The sequence below is a fragment of the Lactuca serriola genome, chromosome 2 (assembly GCF_051521515.1).
Source record: "Lactuca serriola cultivar US96UC23 chromosome 2, Lser_US96UC23_V15, whole genome shotgun sequence".
Taxonomy (NCBI): Eukaryota; Viridiplantae; Streptophyta; class Magnoliopsida; order Asterales; family Asteraceae; genus Lactuca; species Lactuca serriola.
The window spans coordinates 126,495,121-126,519,063 of NC_136409.1; the positions used below are offsets into that span (position 1 = coordinate 126,495,121).

The window sequence follows — 23,943 nt, forward strand, 5'->3', positions numbered from 1 at the left end:
TGGTAGGAGTAATGAAGTAGTGGTGGTGGTGGTGAATTCGTGGATCTATTGTTGGTGGTATGGATTGTAAGAATCATCAAATAAAAACCGGCTGATAAATAATGGGAAAAGTTAGGGTTCTAGCAAACATGGAAGAAGATGAAGTCTTCCCATTCACAAACGAATTGGGTTCATCAAATTTGTATTGGGGAAGAAGAAGAAGTGGGTTGGGTTTTGACTTTTCTTTTTTAGTGACGAGAGAGAGAGAGAGAGAGAGAGAGAGAGAGAGAGAGAGAGAGAGAGATAAAATTATTTTATTTTCTTTTTTAAATTAAAATAGTATTTAAAAAATGAAAAAAATAATAAAAAAGAAATTGAAAGGATATAACCGTCATTTCAACTTTTTTGGACTAAAAACACAGAAAAACCTTGATTTTAGACCTTCCATGAAAGTCGAAAACTTTTTGGATCCTATCCAATGTTTTTTGCAAACCACAAGGACTAAATTTGCAGTTTTATCTATTAGAATGTAATTTTTTGAATGTCATTAAAAATGTCAAATGGTCAAACTTTGTCAATGTAATTCTATTTTGTGTATGAGATTGTACTTTCCCTTATTTACAAATTTTCTATAACATTTTTTTTATCTAATCAATCTAATGGCAATGAATGGAAACTTAAGATCGAATAACACGTTTGCCATTTCAAATCATATAGTAATAAAGAATCTCAAACCAATACATCACTTCATATAAAACCAAACTCCATTAAATTGCTCAATTGATTTGTTTTTGTCGAACTATGCATAGCTTTATAACGAAAACTTAGTATCTCAATTTTTTCCTTTTATGAATAGTTGGTCCTAGACAAAATAGACTCTTTATTTGTTTTCTTTAATTAAAAACAGAAAAAATTACTTTAAACAATGGATAAAGAAATAGAAGAAAAAAAAAAGGTAGTATGGTCAAAATTAAAAAGAAAAAAAATGAGTTTGAAATGGGTGAGTGGCAACATCGTAAATATCAGTGAAAACGACAAACAAAACCATTGGGTGGCCGTTCATGGAAATTCATCCCCACCCATTTTCTCTATCGTACCCTCTTCACTGCTTCACACACAGGCACACTTCTTTCTTTTTCAGCATTCTCCTTCACCCCTCGTGTTTATAAATCCAAAATACACTGAAAATCAATCTAGAGAGAGAATCTTGAAAGAAAGAGAGAGACACACTTCGAGCTTAGGAGGTGCGTAGGATAAGCAGAGTGACTGTGTGTGTTGCTTAATCATGGTGGATGTGAGTATCAGTGGGAGCTTGTAGTTGGGAAGACAAAAAGCTTTTTCTCTCTCGCTTCTGGGTTTGGTTTCTTTTCACAGCTTTTGAAAATGGCAGTCGCGTATTTTAGCAGAAGCCGGAAGAGAATAGGGCTTAATAATGGAGTTTTCCTGTTCATCTTCATCGTTTTGAGTCTGACCTCGCTATCTTGCGCTGCTCGACAACCACCAGCTTCCAGGCAGAAGCTTCAAGTTCATAAACACCTGAAACGCCTCAACAAACCCCCGGTTAAAACCATTGAGGTTCGCTTAACTTCAAATTATTCGTTTATTTTCTTCTAATTTCTTCTTCAAGCGTTTAGAAACTGAAAATTTCAGTAATAATGGTTAATGAAGAACACCCCATGTGTTCAATGTTCATACATTTTGCTTCATTCACTTTACAAAAAACCCCGATTTGTATCGATTTTATAGCAATTATTGCGAATCAACAGTTGATTTGATTATTGTTTGCATGATTTCTCAGAGTCCAGATGGAGATAAGATTGACTGTATACACATCTCTCATCAACCAGCTTTCGATCATCCATTCCTCAAAGACCACAAAATCCAGGTTCCACTTTCACTCTAATGATTTCGATTTCATTACATCATTCACAAAACTTCTCATTATTAACTTCTCCTTTTCGATTTCGTTCAGATGAGACCAAATTATCATCCAGAAGGGCTTTACGATTCAGAAAAGGTCAAAACAGAGTCGAAAGAAAGAGAAAACTCAATCCATCAACTATGGCATGTTAATGGCATGTGCCCTGAAGATACAATACCCATTCGAAGAACAAAAGAAGACGATGTTCTTCGAGCTAGCTCTGTGAAAAGATATGGGAAGAAGAAGCAATCAAGCATTCCTTTACCTCGGAGCATCCCCAAATCTGCAGATCCTGATCTTGTTAATGAAAGTGGACATCAGGTAATTAAGTGCGAAATTATTGAACTTAAATAAAAATAAAAATAAAATACACAATTTTCAATCTTTCTGACAAGAATTAAAAAACCCATGTTCGTTTTGTACCAATTTTCAATGGGTATGTTTTCTTTTTCAATTTGAATGTAACATAACATAACCTTTTATGACTCAAGTTTAAATGCATTTTATTGACTTTTGAGTGTGTATCTTTTTGGATTTTAACTGATTTAAAATGTTGTTTTTTATTGTGTTCTTTATGACATGTGTAGCATGCAATAGCTTATGTTGAAGGAGACAAATTTTATGGAGCAAAAGCTACCATGAATGTTTGGGAACCAAAAATACAACAATCAAATGAATTTAGCTTATCGCAAATCTGGATTTTAGGTGGTTCTTTTGGTGAAGATCTTAATAGTATTGAAGCTGGTTGGCAGGTATAAATAAATAAATAAATAAACAAACAACGAAAGAAATAAATAAATACGTTACAATCTTGTTGAATATGATGTTAAAAATGTTCGATTAATTTTCAGGTGAGTCCGGATCTTTATGGTGATAATAACACACGACTTTTCACTTATTGGACTGTAAGTAACGAATTTTTAAATCTAAAAAATATATTTTGATGAACTTAAATCGGAATTTAGTTATTTATTATTTATTAATTTATTTTGGAATATTTAATTTTGTAGAGTGATGCGTATCAAGCGACTGGATGTTATAATCTACTATGTTCTGGATTTATTCAAATCAACAACAACATAGCAATGGGTGCAAGTATTTCCCCTGTTTCTGCGTATAGGAATTCACAATATGATATAAGTATCCTTGTCTGGAAGGTAAATTACAAAATTAACCCACTTACCTAAAAGCCCACTAATTATTTTTTTAATCTCTTACTTTAAAGATAGCACTTACTCGATTTTACTTATTATTTAATTGGTAAAAATGGTCTTTATTCCTTACAAAGAAAAGGTGTCACTTTTTTTTATATATTTTTTCATTTTCTTGAACTGAAAAAAAACAAAGGTCTTTCAGAAGAATATAATCTTGGAACAAATGCTTTGAGCGAATCTTTGTGATTATCATCTAAATGACCCAAATTGGTGGTCCTATTTAACAATTTTTTTTTAAATCTGTCAATTGTGAAATTACTTTTTAGTCGCAACAAAGACAATTTTTTTTAAACATCATTTCGTAACATATAAACAATGTCATGATGTAATTGCGAATATGATTTTTATTTATAAAATTTCTCTTTAAGTTCTTTCTTGTGGATAGGGACCATTTATAAAACAATTTTGTAAGTTGTAAATTATTAACCGGATGCTGAATTTATTAAATGTCACATCCATATCATATTCTGAGCATTCTTTTGATTATCTTCTTAGAAAATGGGTATTAAATTCATGGTTGATTTATAGAACAATTTTGTAATTTCTAAATTATTAAAATTGGCAAATTATTAAATTGGTAATTTGTAAATTATTAAATTGGTGGTGAATCTATTAAATGTGACATCATATCATATTCTCACATTAATCGAAATTGTTTAAATTAATTAATCTACTAAAATAATCGATTTATGATAAAATTTCAGGATCAAAAAGAGGGAAATTGGTGGATGCAATTTGGGAATGGATACGTATTGGGATACTGGCCATCGTTCTTGTTTTCATATCTCGCCGACAGTGCTTCCATGATTGAATGGGGAGGAGAGGTGGTGAATTCAGAGCCTGACGGGCAGCACACATCGACTCAAATGGGCAGCGGGCAGTTCCCCGAAGAAGGATTCGGGAAAGCAAGCTATTTCAGGAACATTCAAGTTGTTGATAAAGAAAATAATCTAAAAGCTCCTAAAGATATCGGCACTTTCACAGAGCAATCCAACTGTTATGATGTTCAAACTGGAAGCAATAGTGATTGGGGTCATTACTTTTACTATGGAGGCCCTGGTAAAAACCCAAATTGCCCTTAACCCTAAAAGAAACCCTAATTCTGAAATCTACCTATGTTATATAATTTTCTTTTTTTGTTTTTCTTTTGGTTTTTTAGTTGGGTCAATTTGTAGGGTTTAGTTTGGTACATGTGATGACCTTTTTATGTGGTAGGTAGTTTTGGGCCTTTTTTGAAAAAAAATTATTTTGTGGGTTGAATTTGAAAAGTTCTCTTAATTCAAAGTGAATGAAGGGATGTGATGTGGCAATGGCAAAGTCTCTGAAAAGCATGAGTCTTGCTATAGTTTCTTTTTGGATTTTTGCTATTCTTGGAGAAGTTTGTTAATGATAAAGTTGTTTGGGCTTTTGGATTTAGTTGTATGAAAGTTGAGGGGTTGATCTTGGGAACTTTTGAAAAAGTGGAGGGTATTTTCGTTTCAATCTGTAAACTTCAGGGATGACTGTTGACAATATATGTGTTGGATGTAACCTCCACGTGAGTGCATGACACAAAACCTTTATTGTATGTGTGGCCTTTGTTGCATCAGCCAAGTCAGAAATTATTCAAAACCTACCCTAAAGTTTCACCTAGTGACACATCTCACCCTTTCTTTTGTCCTTCTCGTATGTATGTTTTTCAATCTATATGATTCCTCTCATGTGTTCATATGTTGTTTTTGACGATATTTCTTCACTTGTGGGTCCACGTGTATCATGTGTAATGATATGAATATACGGAAGGAGTTTCATGCTACCAAATATTGCCAATTATTAGACAAAATATTTAGCTAACAAACGGATGTGAATTAGTACTAAGAACCTAGTATGGAAAATGAATTGAACAAAATCATCAAGCACAAATACCCAAACTATCTAGCGATGATGTATTGTAATAGAAGATGAGGATGTTTCATATTTAGACGAGGGAAGATGAGGACAGATTCATATTCAAAAGAGAACTTGAATGAAACGATTACAAATGTGTATTAAATACTAAGACCTTGTTTGTTTTTCTACAAAAGTATTTTTTGAGCATTTTTCCTCTTTGATGGGTAGACGTTTTTCAAGTGCACGTCTTCTTCTGCAAACATGAAAAAAGACAAGACATTTAACCACTTCCAAAACAAACAACACCTAAAATCAAAGTTATGTGTATAAAATATGACAAATAACCTCCAAATCACATCCAATGGCATCCAAAATCATCCAAAATTGCTCCTCTTGAAGGAACCCCATCAATTTTATATGTATAGGAAGACTCTAGGAGTAAAAACCAACCCGGTACACGGTCATGTCCCAAAATGAAAGGGAATTGGCATGGCCGTATAAGGTTCTGGACTGGACTGGACTCGACTTACTGGATCAATGAGATGAATGTGTCTACATTGCCAAGAACACCGGCTAGTTGTATAAGTTTTAGTGTAATCAAGCCCCTCAAGGAAAAAATCGTGTGGAACAAAGGCAATGGAGCATTGGAACCTTAGAGTTGTGTTGCCACTCTTGATCGATGTCCGATTTGAGACCACCATAACATTCGAACAAGGGCTCTAACTTGGGTCCAAACTGACTTGCATGATTTTAAGTTTTTCTTATAATCACTTAATTCATTACAAAGATGTCCTTACACATATATTTTTTTGCACAATATTATAAACTTCTAGAAGGATATTGAATGACTATTTTTAAGAAACATATCCCTTTTGTTCTTGCATTTATGTTTTTTGGGAGACGGCAAGTATGAACAAGGCTTTCCCTTTTTATTTGTATTCATCTTGTATTCATGTTTTAGTTCTCTAATGCAATAAGAGATATTATAAATATATATAATTACTAAATTCTCAATGTGAAGGGAGATGTACTGTAGCTAAAAATACATCTCCTAGAGCATAATGTACAAGCGATTTTGTAATGCATATGGTTTGGTGCTCCGCTTCAATTGTTAATTTATTCTGCTTAACTTGCAGAAATAGTCTTAACACTTTCACTTTCTATTCATAAACTATCCATCCAATTTACACTTATAGACTTTTTTCTGTTTTTTTTTTCACTTTATGCCCTTACAATTCAATTAACTTGTCATTTGCAACCTCTTTCCTTTTTTTTTTTTTTTTTCGATTTTTACCATTATAATCAATATGTTATTACGCCGTGATACCCTTTTTTATTTTTTTTTCAACGAATTTTTTTTTTCATTTTCTCTTCTGAAAAACTATATTTTTATAAATACATATTGAAAGATCCGTTTGTACAATGATACTGACCTCTATATTTTTCTACGACCCGTTGTAATACACGGTGGGCAAACTAAAAGTATTTATACAACATGATCCGTTGTAATACACGGTGGGCAAACTAAAAGTATTTATACAACATATCAGGGGCGGACGTAGGATTTTACAGTAAGGGTTGCACATGAAAGTTAGGGGTTGCATTGTAGTAGAAAAAATAAAATTTTCGAAAATTTTTCCATTGCGGCCGGAAAAGTTAGGGGTTGTCAGTGCCACCATGGACCACCCCTAGGTCCGCCCTGCAACATATGTCATTAGCAGGGTTTTACTATCTTAAGCCACTAAGATGCGTTTTTATTCTTTGAACAATATTTTTTTGAAGATTTCACTATTGTACATTGATATACTTATGACACTACAATAAACTGTGATATATTATACTGATTTAATTAATTTTCATTCCTAATACGTAATAAAAGCACATAAAAAACCGCGGCAAAACGCAAGCTCAAATACTAGTTATAAAAAATATAACATGTGTTTCTCTATTGATTGTGATTTTAGCTTACAATCCAAAGAAAACTAAGCCCTACATATAAGCATGATGTGATAACCCTAAGACAAAGATAAATATAGAAAGTACAAGATAAGGAAATATAATCACAATCCTTTATGAAGTCTAACATCACCTAAACGCTAGAGGCCAACTTAAGTTTGAAAATGGGAGGTTGCACTAGTGCTAGAATTTTAGGCCGAAGGTTGTGGTTTTGTATGGTGATCTTAAAGATGTAGATAAATGGTAGACAGAGATGGTAGATGTCTAGACGATATGTGGGCAATGACAGGCATTGCTAAACGATAGATGATGGGTAATTGACATAAATGTAGACCATATACATAAAGAGTAATCATAAATAATAAACATATCGATAGGAGGTAGGCGGTAGACATTGACAAATAGTAGATGGTTGAGGAAGTTACGATATTTTTTTGGAGTTCTATCGAGGAAGTTACAATATTTTTTCCATACGTCGTCCGGTGCACAAAATTATTTTTGGTGGTCTAAAAATCTAATTTTGGAACAACTTCAATCTGAATTATGGAGCGACCCATAAATCAAAAAATAATGTATTATATATTTCTGGTAAACTATGGATGTGTAGATTCCAATGAAAAAATGACAAGTGTTTTGGAGTTTTGTAGAGTAGGTTATGACGTTTTTGTCACACGTTGTCCATTGTACAAAAAGAAATGTTCGATTTTCTGAAAAAAAAAATACTTTTTAACCTAATTCTATAGGTAGTATGGAATGATATAGGAATTAAAAAAAAAATCATGTATTATTTGTGTTTGGAAATCTCTAGATATGTAGTTTCTAATGAAAAAACGGCAAGTCTTTTGGAATTTTATGGAGGAATTTATGATGTTTTTACCACAAGTTGATTAGTCAACAAAAATAAATTTTGGTGGCCTAAAAAAATATTTGTATGTATATAGGATGCAAGCTGCCTGTGTGACTCTTGCATGTGTTTGTATGTATATCGGGCGGGGTCTGATGAATATGTTGAGCGGGGCCCACCACATGTTACTGATATATCTGTACCGAGTGGGGTCCGATGTCAGGCAGGGCCCGATGTAGGACGGAGCCCATTGTATGTATGATATCTGGTTTTTGGGGAATTTACTAAGCTTTGTGTTTACGATTTTTGTTTAAATGTTCTTCAGGTACTTCCGGTTCAAAAGGGAATGACCCTACATGATCACATCGTATCCATTTGTGTTTAATATTTTATGATTTTGGAATTGTACTCTGATAACTATTTTTTGTCACACTTTAATGGTTTAAAATGAATGATTGATGGTCTTGGTTGATTTAAAAATAAAAAATTTTACTTAATATTTTTAGGATATTACAAATTTGGTTGGTACAACTAAAATTATCATTAAAATAGAATTGCAAAAATCAGGGAAATGTACCAAAATTAGGGAAATCTTCATTTAGAGGCCTAAATAGTGGAATTTGTTGGTTAACCAATGTTTTAAAAACCGGTTTGAACCGGCCGGTCGAACCGGGAACCGGGAGAGGGAGCGGTTCAACTATCACCGGTTTTACATTGATTTTTGAACCGGATTGAACCGTTCGGTTTTTAGAAAAAACCGGTTGAACCGGTCAAAATAAACCGGTTGAACCGGTTAAACCTAATAAAACCACATGAAAAAAAACCATTTACATAATAAACTTTGGTGATTTTTTTCAAATCTATTTAGTTTTTTCTAAATAAAAACATATGACAAATTTTATAAATTTTTTTGATGTGTTTGCATTCATCTAAAACTATATTTTGTTTCGATATTATACTTTATTTTCTTTTTTACGTATATGGATTGATATAAAACACTAAAACTTATGGTTATATGTTATTTTAATGTATTTGTATTCATCTACAACTTATTTTTATATGTATTTTTAATATTTAAATTTTTAAACATCAAATTCATAATTTATATATGTATGTACGTGTAGGAAAATAGAAAAAAAAAACATGAAAACTATAGAAACCGGTTCACCTAACGGTCGAACCGGTTAAACCGGTTGAACTTGAACCGGTCACCATACCGGTTCAACTAAAAAATCGGTTTTTAAAACATTGTGGTTAACCAACTTTTTAGGAGCTGTGACTCTTAAGATATTTTCGATGATGTATCGTAGGCCTTAAAATTCCTTATGAATCAAAAGTTACGTCCATCTTATGTTGGGCTTCTTTTTGCCACGTTTGTCTTTCTCTCACTTGTTCATAAACACCTCTACCCACCCAATACGCATCAACTTCTTACAATGTATGGCATGCATGTTGTTTCCAATAAGTATTATGTCTTAAAATCAAGAGCAAAATGACAATTGTGCTCCAACTAACATGCTTTCAAACACAATGCTTATTTGGTGCTTGATAAGACTAAAATCTTATATTTCACCAAAATGCAGATTCTAGCTCCGAGATGCTTTTTATTCCGTATATCAATTTATTATGCTTGCAAACCTTATGAAGGTGCTTTAGATTAATAAAGCCATCAGGCTGTGTCATAATTCAAATCTAGGACAATTAAAAGAGTCAACTTCCACCCCTCCTTTTTCCAAATGGATTCTCAAAGTAAATCGATCCAAAAAAATTCTCCAACTCAAGATGTTAGCTTTATGAAAAAAAAAATCATTCTATTAAATTGCTTGAGTTCCAACTTCTAAAGTCTCATATCAATATATCTCCTTGACGAAGCTACCATGAAATCTATCACATATTCTAAATACCAATCTACATTTCCAGTTGATATGATAAGATAAATAATATCCCATAGGGCTTCATAATGAGTGATTTCCACCCCTCTTGGATCTTAATGAAGAAATCCATCCTTCACGAAATAATTTCTATTTGTTGGCGAATATCTGAGTCAGATATGGGAGCATTACGTGTTCTGACCCAGATGGCGATAATTTGGAGTGCTGTCCAAGTACCTTGGAGTGTTGTTCAAGGTTTCATAGGTTCCTTGAGTAATAAGGACTATTTTATATGGAAAGTATTAGATGTTTACTTTCAGTTTCCTAGGCTTATACTGATGTGTTTTGTTCGGTATATATAGATGTCTGATAGGATCCTGTAATAGTGGAATTGGAGTTTTTGAGATAGTTTTCTTCAATAATAAAGTTTGCGAGTTTATGCAATTTACTCTTTAATTGGTATCAGAGCGGTTTGTGCCGGATCAGTGAACTGTTCGGTTTCTGTTGTAGTTGGGCTCGAACCACCATTATCTTGGGTTGCTTGACCATTACTCCACAAGACCGTAAATGTACCCGGTCCATTTCCATCTTGATTATTGGGTTCATTATTCCATTGTCATGTCTTATTTTCATCACACATTACATGGGCACTAATAATAATTTTATTTTCTCGCGGGTTATATAATCGAAATCCTCCCGAATTGGGTTCCTTTCCAAAATATACCAACGGTCGTGACCTATCATCAAGCTTCTTCAAGTGTTTAGAGACTACTCTTTCATATGCAACACAACCAAATACTTTCAAGTCTTCAAGATTTGGTTTTTCACCATAAAATTTCTCGAATGGTGTAGCACCTATCAATACTCGAGTAGGTGTATGATTTATGATAAACGTTGCATGTCGTACCGCTTCGCCCCAAAAGTGGTTTGGAATATCTTTTGCTTTCATTAGGCACCGTGTCATCTCGAGTAGCGTCCGATTTCTCCGTTCGACTATACCGTTTTGTTGAGGTGCATAAGGAGCCGTCAACATACGTGAAATCCCTTCTTCATCACAAAAACGATTCAACTCGGTTGATGTGAATTCTCCACCTCTATCCGTATGGAAAGTCTTGATCTCTTTACCGGTTCGTTTTTCAATTAATATCTTGAATCTTTTAATAATCCCGGATGCATCACTTTTGTGCTTCAAAAGAAAAGACCACATATATCTAGAATAATCATCAATAAGAACTAGAATATAAATATTACCCGCTTGGGTGGGGGGATCAACCGGTCCACAAATATCTCCATGCACCATCTCGAGAATATATGTAGCTCTATAATTAGTTTTCTTTGCAAACGACTGCTTTGTTTGTTTTCCAAACATGCAAGATTCACAAAGTTTGTCTTGATGTTGGATTGCCGGTATCCCTTTAGCTAGCTTGTGCATCAAGTTTATCGCGCCAAAATTAATGTGGCCAAGTCGCGCGTGCCATAACCAAGCTTCATCATTAAACTTGGCTTGTAAGCAATGTGGTTTTCCAACTTTTAACTTTATTTTATAGAGTCGGTTTGTACTTCTCGGGACTTTCATAAGTAATCTTCCGTCTCCATCTCTCATGGTTAGGAAATCACCTCGCATCCGAATATCACAACCGGCTATTGTAGATTGCCCGAGGCTAATAACATTGCTACGAAGTGATGGGATATAATAAATATCTTTCATTAATTTTTGCTCACCACTTTTCCCTTCGAACAAAATTGACCCTTTTCCTTTAATGCTAACACACGATCCATCTCCAAATCTCACTCTACCCGTTATGTTTTTATTTAATTCAGAAAAATAAGAGTAGTTTCCGGTCATGTGGTTACTCGCACCATTATCTAAGTACCAAATTCCGTCTTCATCGGCATTTGCTTCAACTTTTGGAGGGATATATTTGTCTTCATTCAAGAACACCGTTTCTTGAATTGTATTCATCATAAAGAACGTTCCTTCTTCATGATTTGTATTTCCTTCGTGTGTCTGATTAAGGTTAGCCTCATGATTTTTTATTCGGTCCGGGCATCTTGAAGCAAAGTGACCATACTTGTCACACCGGTAACATTGAATATTTGAGAGATCTCTTTGCTCGCGTTGTTTTCCTTTTTGCTTTTGATCTTCACGATTTTTAGAGGATTCCGAGTGACCGTGATTTTGGGTATTACCCCGACCACGTCCACCGCCACGTCCACCACCTCGTCCTCTTCCTCGGTTATTTGAACCCCGACCTCTACCTCTTGATGAATCAGTGTTTCTGTTGGATGATTCGGTTTTGGAATAAAGTAATTTATTTTGAGTCTCGATTACTTTGTTTTCACCCTTGATTCTTTCTTCATAAGCTTTTAAGCGACCAATCACGTCTTCAAAGCCAATCGTTTTAAGGTCCAAAACTTGTTCAAGGGCTGCAACTATGTGGACAAACCTCCTAGGGAGGCTCGTAAGAAACTTCTTCGCAAGCTTTTGTTCGGTCATGACCTCTCCTAGTGAAGCGGATTTTGAAGCAATCCCGGATAATTTAGCAGCGAACTCGTCTATCGTACTAGTATCACTCATCTTTAAATTTTCGAATTCCGTGATTAGAGTTTGGAGTCGGGCTTCCTTCACACGATCAACTCCTAGGTTACGAGTTTTAATCGCTTCCCACATCTCTTTTCCAGTTTTCAAATTACCGATTTGAAGGATTAAATCCTCCGGAATCGATTGAAACAACAATCCTTTCACGATGTTGTTTTTCTTCACATCATCTAGTCCGGGATCAATTACATCCCAAACGCCATGAATCCCGAGTAGCACCTCCATGCGCATCCTCCAAATTGTGTAGTTCGTCGATGTCAAAATCGGACATTGGAACGTGAACGACATATGTTCCTTAGCCGGGGGTTGGGACGATTCTCCTCCCGACATCTCGGTTCAATTTCTGATTACTCTACACAAATAAAAAAAATTGATTTGTTTTTTTTTCGAAAAATAAATTCTCACGTGAATTGAATTAATGTAATTGCTCCTTTAATTCAAAGTTGGACAAATTTGGGCCAATTAGAATAAGCCAAACACGAATGAGAATAAGGCCCAAAGTCAAACAAAAAATACACGTTCTTTAGGGCAAAAGACGCCTTCTTCACCGATCTGTTGCAGGTTCTCGATCTCTACAAGCAGGACCACACCACACGAGGCAGACGCACGTAGACGATTTCACAGCAAGAACACCGAGTAGCGGTCGATCACTCTTTGCGAACAGGAACCAACAATTCACTGTTCCGAACAGGTTTACTGCTTTATGTCTCCACACGGGGTCTCTCTCCATAGCAGGTATACAATAGAAGAACCAGAGTTCTAAAGGTTCTGCACACGAACTCCTTCTCTGAAATCAGATTCTCTTCTCCTGATGTTACCTTGTCTGTCAAAGGCTCAGGCTCACGAAAACAGCAAAGCTTTTACACTGGTAACTCTCCACACGAACATAACTGCTTCAAACTCAAGCAGAAAAATTGTAACAGCCCGGAATTCCAGGTATCGTTATATTTATGATTTTTGGGTGTTTTAAGAGGGGACTCGGCGAGTTGGAGCTCAGACTCGCCGAGTAGGATCGCGGATCTGGTCGCGGGTTCGCGACTGGACTTGACGAGTCCGGATATGGACTCGGCGAGTCTGCGCTGTTTAGCGAAACCCTAACCGTCCAGGTTTGGGACATATATAAGGGGCCTTATGGCCGTCATTATTCATCCTAGTCCTTTGAGAGAAACCCTAATTCGATTGTGAGCATCTGGAGCAAGGTAGAAGACCATTATTGATCTTGGAAGTGTTATTTTGCAAGGAGGAGGAGGCTTGGTTAAGGGAACAACAAGAGAAGCCACATTCTGAGGATTGGGGACACAGAGCAACGTTATTCAGGTAATATTTTCGAGTTGCATTCTTCTATGTTGATGTGTATATGGATTTAGGGTTTATTGAACCCTTTTGTGGCTAGATTGAGTGTTTCCTTAGTCCCCCAAGTGATTGGAACCCTATATTGGGACCCTTGGAAGTCCAGAATGTCCCATGCCTGAGCATTTCGGGAATCAATGGAGGTTTTGGATTGGAATCCTTATGCCTTAGGTCAAAACGTAAATTATGAGTCATGGGGTGTATTATGAGCACCGAAATGAGGGCTTTACGTGATGAACCAGTTTAGGAAGGCCAGACCTGTGAACTGTCGGAGCAGATCTGACCTTAGAAAGCAGTTTGAGCGGTTGCATGGCATGGACTCGCCGAGTCCGATGAACAGACTCGGCGAGTAGCTTGAAGATTGCCTTAGAGTGGTCCTGTCCGGGTTATGAGTTGGATCGGTGAGTCAGGGCGAGTTAGAAAGGGTTAACAGGTGGTCTGAGTCGAACTGGGACTCGCCGAGTTGTTCTTCAGACTCGGCGAGTTGAGTCGGGGTGGCCCCGCGATTCTTCCAGGAGGAACTCGTCGAGTCAGGGGGGATACTCGACGTGTAGAAAGGGAATCTTAGAGAATTGGTGAGAACATGTAGACTCGCCGAGTCGCCCTAGCACTCGCCGAGTCCAGTCAAAGTTGACCGTTGACCGTTGACCAGAGTGGACCTGTGTTGACTTCTTAGGGATAGTCAACATTAGAGATATAAAGTGTTAACTAGGGACATTATGATGTTATAGGAGGATTAGAGCTCGGAGAATCGGGCACGAGGGATTCCCAGGTTGTGAGATATCGAGACACGCGAGGTGAGTCTTCTCACTATACTTTACCTTGAGTAGGTAACCAGAGTTATATGATAGAGTATTTGTATGCTATGTATGTTATGTGTTGCACTGCATTCTTCTATGTGATTTATGCTATGCTTGTTTACAGAGTTAGAACCTGAGGGTTCACAGAGTATGGGTGCACGGACCCACAGAGTTATAGCCTCGAGTGGCTAATATGTGTTATATGGTATTTTGGGGAACTCACTAAGCTTTATGGTTACAGTGTTGGTGTTATTTGTTTCAGGTACTAGTGAGGATCGCGGGAAGGCGCCGGCCTGATCAGTGCACACACGCGGGATTTTTATAGTATGTGATCTTGGGGTTTTTATATATGTTATGAAATGAATTACAAACAATGATGTTTTTATGAATATTAAATGAAGTTTGTCTTTATTAAATGCGAAAAATTATTTTTAAATTCTTGGTGTTACAATTTGGTATCAGAGCCTTGGTTTGAGGGATTCGAGTACACCTTCGGGCGTATTTGAACTCAAACTGAGGATTGAGATGTAATTTTCAAAAGATTAAAAGATTTTTGAAAAGACGCAGAGCAAGAGATGTGTGTACGATCAGTCCGCGCCCGAACGGTGATTTCCCAAAATACCCTTACATTATGTGATGTTAATATTGATATGATGTATCTGCATGCTAGAGTAGGCTAGGCATTGCTACTAGGAATAGATTGGCCTGATTTGTGATGCCTTAGTCTAGGGAGAGGTGAGCTGCTATGAGATGCTTGGGAGTGAGTAGGTAGCAGCGAGGGACTTATGATAGATATATTAGAGAGTGGTCTACGCATGATAGAGTACTTGAGACCTGGAATCCGAAGAGGAGGACTTGGAGTGTATTCTGGTGCGGTGCGGACAGTAGTATTGGGCCCGTACTACTGGAAGCACCGGAGCGGGGTGCAGCCCAAGTAAGAATCTTTGGAATGCCAAGAATCAAGGAGGAAAGAGTTGACGAGTGTGAGTGTGTTCGTGGGGATTCTAAATTTATTGTATGTCGTATTTCAGTGGTAGATCATGGTGAGGACACGTTTCGCGTCTGAGAGCAGTGGTACCAGTGAGGAGGATATCCGCCGGATCATCCAGGAGGAGGTAGCTGCAGCCATCAGGGCAGAGATTCCGGAGATGTTTGGGTCCATAAAGACCACGCTGATTGAGACGTTCGACGAGCGTTATGCCGCTCTTACTGAGGCTGCTGCTGCAGCGGCTACCACAGCGGTGACTGCTGCAAGGCCGCAAGGTGGGGATGCGTTACTATTCCGGGAATTCAGCAACACAAAACCATTAGAGTTCGATGGGACCTAAGGTCCGGTGGCAGCGATGAGGTGGATATCTGATATTGAGGGATGCTTCTTCACTTGCTCGTCTCCTGAGCATTTGAAGGTCCGATTCGCGCTGAACCAGCTTCGCTTGGGAGCAAAGGACTGGTGGTAGTTTGCAACGGCGCATTATACGCCTGCTGAGCTTTCTGCGGTGACCTGGGAGAGGTTCACCACCATGTTTCGAGATGAGTACGTTCCCCAGGTGGAGAGGGAGCGTTTAGCACAGGAGTTTCTGACCCTCAAGCAGGGTACTGAGTCTGTTACAGCAATCACGAGGATGTTCCACGAGAGGGCGATGTTCTGCCCTGAGCACGTGCCCACTGAGCAGGCACGTATGAGCCGCTACTTGAGCGTCTTGAGGCGAGATATTCGGGAGTTCGCTGCAAAGTCCTCGTACCGGACATTTGCTGAGCTTCAGGCAAATGCCCGGAAGAGGGAGATCGAGCTTAAGACTCAGGCCAGGGAGGAGGCGGAGTCTCAGGGGAGGGATCGACGACCGGCACAGTCGCAGCCGGCCGCCAAGCGGGCCAAGCCTGCTGATCCCAGACCAGGGAGCCAGAAGGGCCGCACTTGCGGAAAGTGCGGCAAGGGGCATGACGGAGTTTGCCGAGCGGGGTCTTGCTACAAATGTGGCAAGGAGGGGCACATGGCCAAGGACTGCCCCAAGGGGTTTGCAGTGTGCTTTCACTGCAACCAGACTGGACACCGGAAGGCTGAGTGTCCGCAGCTGCGCGGAGCACCTCAGGGATCTGCTCCTGCCGCCATCAGAGCTACAGAGAGTCGGCCTATGAAGACCGAAGCACCGAGAGCTTGAGGGAGAGCCTTCCAGCTGACTGCGGAGGAAGTCCGCGCTGCGCCCGATGTGGTGGCTGGTACGTTTCCTTTCATGTATTTATATTGATGTTGAAATATTATGCTTATATTAGGTTATGCGTAGGTACCTTCCTTGTGAATTATGTGCCTGCTTTAGTGTTATTTGACTCGGGTGCGAGTCGGTCTTTTGTATCTCTGGCCTTTAGTCAGCATATCAGTGTTAGTCGTGAGGCATTGAGTCGGCCTCTGAGAGTTTCCATAGCTGATGATAGAGTGATTTGTGCCACGGGGGTTTTCCGGGGATGTGTGTTAGATTTTTGGGGTTGAGTTTCCGATTGACCTGATTCCTATCGCGATGGGTGATGTCTGTGTCATTGTGGGCATGGACTGGTTGAGCCGATTCAGCGCAGTCATCGACTGCGAACGTCAGCTGGTGACTATACCAGACCCTAGTGGGGGAGTTCTTTCGGTGTACGGCGAGGGTACGCGTTCGGGATCAGCCTTTTGTTCGGCCGCCAGAGCGAGGCAGTGTCTACAGCAGGGCTGTAAGGGTTTTGTGGCGTATGTGATGGATACGCGAGCGACTTCCGAGAGACCGAGTTCAGTTGAGGAGGTACCGGTGGTGCGTGAGTTTCCAGATGTCTTTCCCGAGGAGCTGCCGGGAGTACCTCCTGTGAGGCAAGTGGAGTTTGGTATTGATTTGATTCCGGGAGCCGCGCCTATCGCTAAGGTGCCTTATCGTCTTGCACCTCCAGAGATGCAAGAGTTATCCTCGCAGCTTCAGGAGTTCCTGGGGAAGGGATTCATTCGGCCGAGCAGCTCGCCGTGGGGAGCACCTATTCTGTTCGTCAAGAAGAAAGATGGTTCACACCGGATGTGCATTGATTACCGGGAGTTGAACAAGTTGACGGTCAAGAACCGTTACCCATTACCGAGGATCGACGATTTATTTGATCAGTTGCAGGGAGCATCTTGGTTTTCCAAGATCGACTTGAGGTCGGGATATCATCAAGTGAAAGTGCGGGATGAGGACGTACAGAAGACAGCATTCAGGACGCGATATGGGCATTATGAGTTTGTGGTGATGCCTTTTGGGCTCACCAACGCCCCGGCTGTATTCATGGATCTCATGAACAGGGTATGTAGGCCGATGTTGGATCGGTCAGTGATTGTATTTATCGATGATATTTTGGTGTATTCGAGATCTAGAGAGCAGCATGTGGAACATTTGAGGGAGGTCCTTGGGGTTTTGAGATCGGAGAAGCTTTATGCAAAGTTCTCCAAGTGTGACTTCTGGTTGCGGGAGGTCCAATTCCTAGGACATGTTGTTAATCAGGAAGGGATATTGGTCGATCCGGCCAAGGTTGAGGCGGTGATGAGTTGGGAGGTGCCGAAGTCACCCTCTGAGATCAGGAGTTTCCTTGGATTGGCAGGGTATTATCGGAGATTTATTAAGGACTTCTCCAGAATTGCAGTGCCACTCACTAGATTGACCCGAAAGGGGGTTGCATTCTCATGGGGACCCGAGCAGCAGACCTCTTTTGAGACACTTCGCCAGAGATTGTGCGAAGCCCCGGTGTTAGCTCTCCCGGAAGGGATGGAGGATTTTGTAGTTTATTGTGATGCATCTATTTCGGGGTTGGGTGCAGTTCTGATGCAAAGAGGGCATGTAATAGCATATGCATCGAGGCAGCTGAAGCCTCACGAGATGAGATATCCCACGCATGATCTAGAGCTGGGGGCGGTAGTGTTCGCCCTCAAGATTTGGCGTCATTACTTGTATGGGGTTCGTTGCACGATATACACGGACCATAAGAGTTTGAAGTACTTGATGGACCAGCCCAACCTAAACATGCGTCAGAGGAGGTGGTTGGATGTGGTCAAGGATTATGATTGCGAGATTCTGTACCACCCGGGCAAAGCTAATGTGGTAGCAGATGCGTTGAGTCGTAAGGGGGAGAGCACTCCACTACGAAATGTATGTTTCAGGTTGACCGTGATAGCTCCAGTACTGGATGCCATTCGTGGGGCACAGTCTGAGGCTATGCAACCGGAGATGCAGAAGAGGGAACGGGTCGTTGGTTTGGTTTCAGAGTTCGTTACCGATGTTCGAGGGTTGATGACCTTTCAAGGTCGGATTTGGGTACCATTTGTGGGCGGTACGCGTACTACTTTGATGGAGGAGGCACATCGATCGAAATTCTCGATCCATCCCGGGGCTACAAAGATGTATTTGGATTTGAGGAGAGAATATTGGTGGCCCTGCATGAAGAGGGACGTCGCGTGGTTTGTCGAGAGGTGCTTGACCTGCCGTAGGGTCAAGGCCGAGCACCAGAGACCGCATGGCAAGTTGTAGCCATTGGAGGTTCCCGAGTGGAAGTGGGAACAGATCACTATGGATTTCATCACCAAATTGCCGAGGACTGCCAGAGGAGTTGATGCAATTTGGGTGATTGTAGACAGATTGACGAAGAGCGCTCACTTCCTTGCCATTAGTGAGAGTTCTTCAGCAGAGAAATTGGCGGAGGTGTATGTGAGAGAAGTAGTATCTCGGCATGGGGTGCCAATCTCGATCGTTTTAGATCGTGATGTGCGTTTCACTTCCAGGTTCTGGAAGAAATTTCATGAGGAGTTGGGTACTAGATTGCATTTTAGTACCGCATATCATCCCCAGACAGACGGTCAGAGTGAGAGGACGATTCAGACGCTCGAGGACATGCTTCGGGCATGTGTGTTGGATTTTGGGGGTAGCTGGGATGCGTATTTGCCCTTGGCGGAGTTTTCCTACAACAACAGCCATCATTCGAGCATCGGTATGCCCCCCTTTGAGCTGTTGTATGGTAGGAGGTGTTGGACCCCCATTTGTTGGGGAGAAGTGGGACAGAGAGTGATGGGCAGTACAGAGATCGTGCTTCAGACGACAAAGCAGATTCAGCAGGTTAGACAGAGGTTATTGACCGCCCAGAGCCGACAGAAAAGTTATGCAGACAGACGCCGGTCCGAGCTTGAGTTTCAAGTCGGCGACTTCGTACTCCTGAAGGTCTCTCCTTGGAAATGAGTGATTCGATTCAGGAAGAGGGGCAAGTTGGGGCCCCGGTATATTGGGCCTTTTCGTGTGATTGCGAGGGTAGGCAGGGTGGCCTACCGTTTGGAGTTGCTAGCGGAATTGAGTCAGATCCATGACACTTTTCATGTGTCACAATTGAGAAAGTGTATAGCCGACGAGTCGGCAGTGGTTCCATTAGAGGACATTCAGGTGGATGCGAGCCTGAATTATGCCGAGAGACCAGTGGCCATCAGAGATCGGAAGATCAAGGTTCTGAGGAATAAGGAGATACCTCTGGTGTTAGTTCAGTGGCAGCACCGGAAGGGATCGGAAATGACCTGGGAGCCGGAGCATGAGATGCGGGAGCAGCATCCGGAGCTATTTTCAGAGTGAGACTTCGAGGGCGAAGTCTAGTCCTAGTGGGGGAGAGTTGTAACAGCCCGGAATTCCAGGTATCGTTATATTTATGATTTTTGGGTGTTTTAAGAGGGGACTCGGCGAGTTGGAGCTCAGACTCGCCGAGTAGGATCGCAGATCTGGTCGCGGGTTCGCGACTGGACTCGACGAGTCCGGATATGGACTCGGTGAGTCTGCGCTGTTTAGCGAAACCCTAACCGTCCAGGTTTGGGACATATATAAGGGGCCTTATGGCCGTCATTGTTCATCCTAGTCCTTTGAGAGAAACCCTAATTCGATTGTGAGCATCTGGAGCAAGGTAAAAGACCATTATTGATCTTGGAAGTGTTATTTTGCAAGGAGGAGGAGGCTTGGTTAAGGGAACAACAAGAGAAGCCACATTCTGAGGATTGGGGACACAGAGCAACGTTATTCAGGTAATATTTTCGAGTTGCATTCTTCTATGTTGATGTGTATATGGATTTAGGGTTTATTGAACCCTTTTGTGGCTAGATTGAGTGTTTCCTTAGTCCCCCAAGTGATTGGAACCCTATATTGGGACCCTTGGAAGTCCAGAATGTCCCATGCCTGAGCATTTCGGGAATCAATGGAGGTTTTGGATTGGAATCCTTATGCCTTAGGTCAAAACGTAAATTATGAGTCATGGGGTGTATTATGAGCACCGAAATGAGGGCTTTACGTGATGAACCAGTTTAGGAAGGCCAGACCTGTGAACTGTCGGAGCAGATCTGACCTTAGAAAGCAGTTTGAGCGGTTGCATGGCATGGACTCGCCGAGTCCGATGAACAGACTCGGCGAGTAGCTTGAAGATTGCCTTAGAGTGGTCCTGTCCGGGTTATGAGTTGGATCGGTGAGTCAGGGCGAGTTAGAAAGGGTTAACAGGTGGTCTGAGTCGAACTGGGACTCGCCGAGTTGTTCTTCAGACTCGGCGAGTTGAGTCGGCGTGGCCCCGCGATTCTTCCAGGAGGAACTCGTCGAGTCAGGGGGGATACTCGACGTGTAGAAAGGGAATCTTAGAGAATTGGTGAGAACGTGTAGACTCGCCGAGTCGCCCTAGCACTCGCCGAGTCCAGTCAAAGTTGACCGTTGACCATTGACCAGAGTGGACCTGTGTTGACTTCTTAGGGATAGTCAACATTAGAGATATAAAGTGTTAACTAGGGACATTATGATGTTATAGGAGGATTAGAGCTCGGAGAATCGGGCACGAGGGATTCCCAGGTTGTGAGATATCGAGACACGCGAGGTGAGTCTTCTCACTATACTTTACCTTGAGTAGGTAACCAGAGTTATATGATAGAGTATTTGTATGCTATGTATGTTATGTGTTGCACTGCATTCTTCTATGTGATTTATGCTATGCTTGTTTACAGAGTTAGAACCTGAGGGTTCACAGAGTATGGGTGCACGGACCCACAGAATTATAGCCTCGAGTGGCTAATATGTGTTATATGGTATTTTGGGGAACTCACTAAGCTTTATGGTTACAGTGTTGGTGTTATTTGTTTCAGGTACTAGTGAGGATCGCGGGAAGGCGCCGGCCTGATCAGTGCACACACGCGGGATTTTTATATTATGTGATCTTGGGGTTTTTATATATGTTATGAAATGAATTACAAACAATGATGTTTTTATGAATATTAAATGAAGTTTGTCTTTATTAAATGCGAAAAATTATTTTTAAATTCTTGGTGTTACAAAAATTCGTAGATGGTGTTCACCACAGCAGAAATTCACAACACAGGTTCCTTCTATCCCTTTGCTCTGATACCAATTAAAGAGTAAATTGCATAAACTCGCAAACTTTATTATTGAAGAAAACTATCTCAAAAACTCCAATTCCACTATTACAGGATCCTATCAGGCATCTATATATACCGAACAAAACACATCAGTATAATGACACTTATAGTGATGATGGCAGCCCATCACAACCTGTTGATGATCAAAATAATGATGCAAGTTTTGTCCCACTTCGGCGGTCCACTCGAACTTCAGTGTTGCCAAGAAGATTAAATGACTACGAGCTAGATGTGGATCATTTAATGTTGTCATTCGATGAAGAACCGAAGAACTTTAAGGAAGCCAAAGTGAACAAGAATTGGCTCGATGCAATGAAGGCCGAAATTGACTCCATCGAGAAAAATAATACTTGGAAATTAGTTCCTCCGCCTAAAGATATTAAGCCTATCGGGTTAAGATGGTTGTATAAAATTAAAAGAAATACAAATGGTGTGATTACAAGGTACAAAGCGCGTCTAGTAGCAAAAGGCTATGTACAAGAGCAAGGCATTGATTTTGATGAAGTATTCGCGCCAGTAGCTCGACTTGAGACAATAAGATTATTAATTGCTCTCGCAGCCGGGAACGGATGGAAGATTCATCACTTAGATGTAAAAACTGCATTTTTATATGGAGATTTAAAGGAAGAAGTGTACGTTTGCCAACCGGAAGGTTTCGTGAAGCAAGGTGAAGAAACAAAAGTATACAAATTGGCAAAAGCGTTGTACGGTCTCCGACAATCTCCAAGAGCATGGAATTTGAAGCTTAATAACACGTTGAAAAATATGGGTTTTAAACGGTGCATGCAAGAAAATGCGGTTTATAGAAAGGTTGCAAATGGAGAGTACATAATAGTTGCGGTTTATGTAGATGATTTGTTTGTAACGGGAACAAGATTAGAGTTTATAAACCAATTCAAGAGACTAATGGCATTACAGTTTGAAATGTCAGACCTTGGTGAACTAACTTGCTACTTGGGTATTGAAGTATTGCAAGAAAATGGTTGTGTAAAGGTGAAGCAAGAGAGTTATGCTATGAAGATTCTAAAAGAGGCAGGCATGCAAGAGTGTAATGCAACTCAATGTCCGATGGAGCCAGGACTAAAGTTGTCAAAAGCTGAAGATGAACCAGAAGTTGAAGCTACCTATTATCGAAAAATAGTAGGTTGCTTACGATATCTCTTACACACGCTTCCAGATTTAGCATATTCGGTTGGAGTAGTTAGTCGTTATATGCAAAGCCCAAGAGAATCTCATGCACACGCTATTAAGCAAATTCTTCGTTACTTGCGTGGTACTCCATCTTTTGGGATTGTATACAAACGAAGTAAAAATATGAGCTTGATAGGTTACAGTGATAGTAGTCACAATGTGGATATTGATGATGGCAGAAGTACAACAGGGCATGTCTTCTACCTTTGTGACTCACCTATTACTTGGTGCTCCCAAAAGCAAGATACAGTAGCATTGTCATCATGTGAAGCAGAGTTCATGGCAGCTACTGCAGCTGCATGTCAGGCGGTTTGGTTAAGGGAGTTATTGGCTGAGCTGACAGGAATGAAGAAACAGAAGGTGCTGATTCGTATAGACAACAAATCAGCAATAGCATTGTCAAAGAATCCTGTCTTTCATGGAAGAAGCAAGCACATTCACACTCGATTCCACTTCATTCGAGAACGTGTTGAAAATGAGCAAGTGATTGTTGAGCATGTTTCAGGAGATAAGCAACGAGCAAATCCACTTACAAAGGCCTTAGCTCGAATAAGGTTCGCAGAGATGAGAGCATTGCTTGGCGTGCAAGAATTATCCTCGACTCAGAAATTCAGGGGGTGATTGTTGGTGAATATCTGAGTCAGATATGGGAGCATTACGTGTTTTGACCCAGATGGCGATAACTTGGAGTGCTGTCCAAGTACCTTGGAGTGTTGTTCAAGGTTTCATAGGTTCCTTGAGTAATAAGGACTATTTTATATGGAAAGTATTAGATGTTTACTTTCAGTTTCCTATGCTTATACTGATGTGTTTTGTTCGGTATATATAGATGCCTGATAGGATCCTGTAATAGTGGAATTGGAGTTTTTGAGATAATTTTCTTCAATAATAAAGTTTGCGAGTTTATGCAATTTACTCTTTACTAT

At 40.2% G+C, this 23,943-nt stretch overlaps 1 protein-coding gene across 1 annotated transcript; it reads left to right on the forward strand.

Annotated features, from left to right (window-relative positions):
- The first annotated feature begins 1,050 nt into the window (after positions 1 to 1,050).
- LOC145086775 (protein neprosin-like) lies at positions 1,051 to 4,530 on the forward strand. The gene is made up of 7 exons (XM_079024615.1): positions 1,051 to 1,554; positions 1,778 to 1,864; positions 1,952 to 2,221; positions 2,488 to 2,652; positions 2,752 to 2,805; positions 2,911 to 3,057; positions 3,819 to 4,530. Exons 1-7 carry the CDS (start codon positions 1,363 to 1,365, stop codon positions 4,194 to 4,196), a joined length of 1,293 nt encoding a protein of 430 aa, XP_078880741.1. The 5' UTR covers positions 1,051 to 1,362; the 3' UTR covers positions 4,197 to 4,530.
- The last annotated feature ends 19,413 nt before the right edge of the window (positions 4,531 to 23,943 follow it).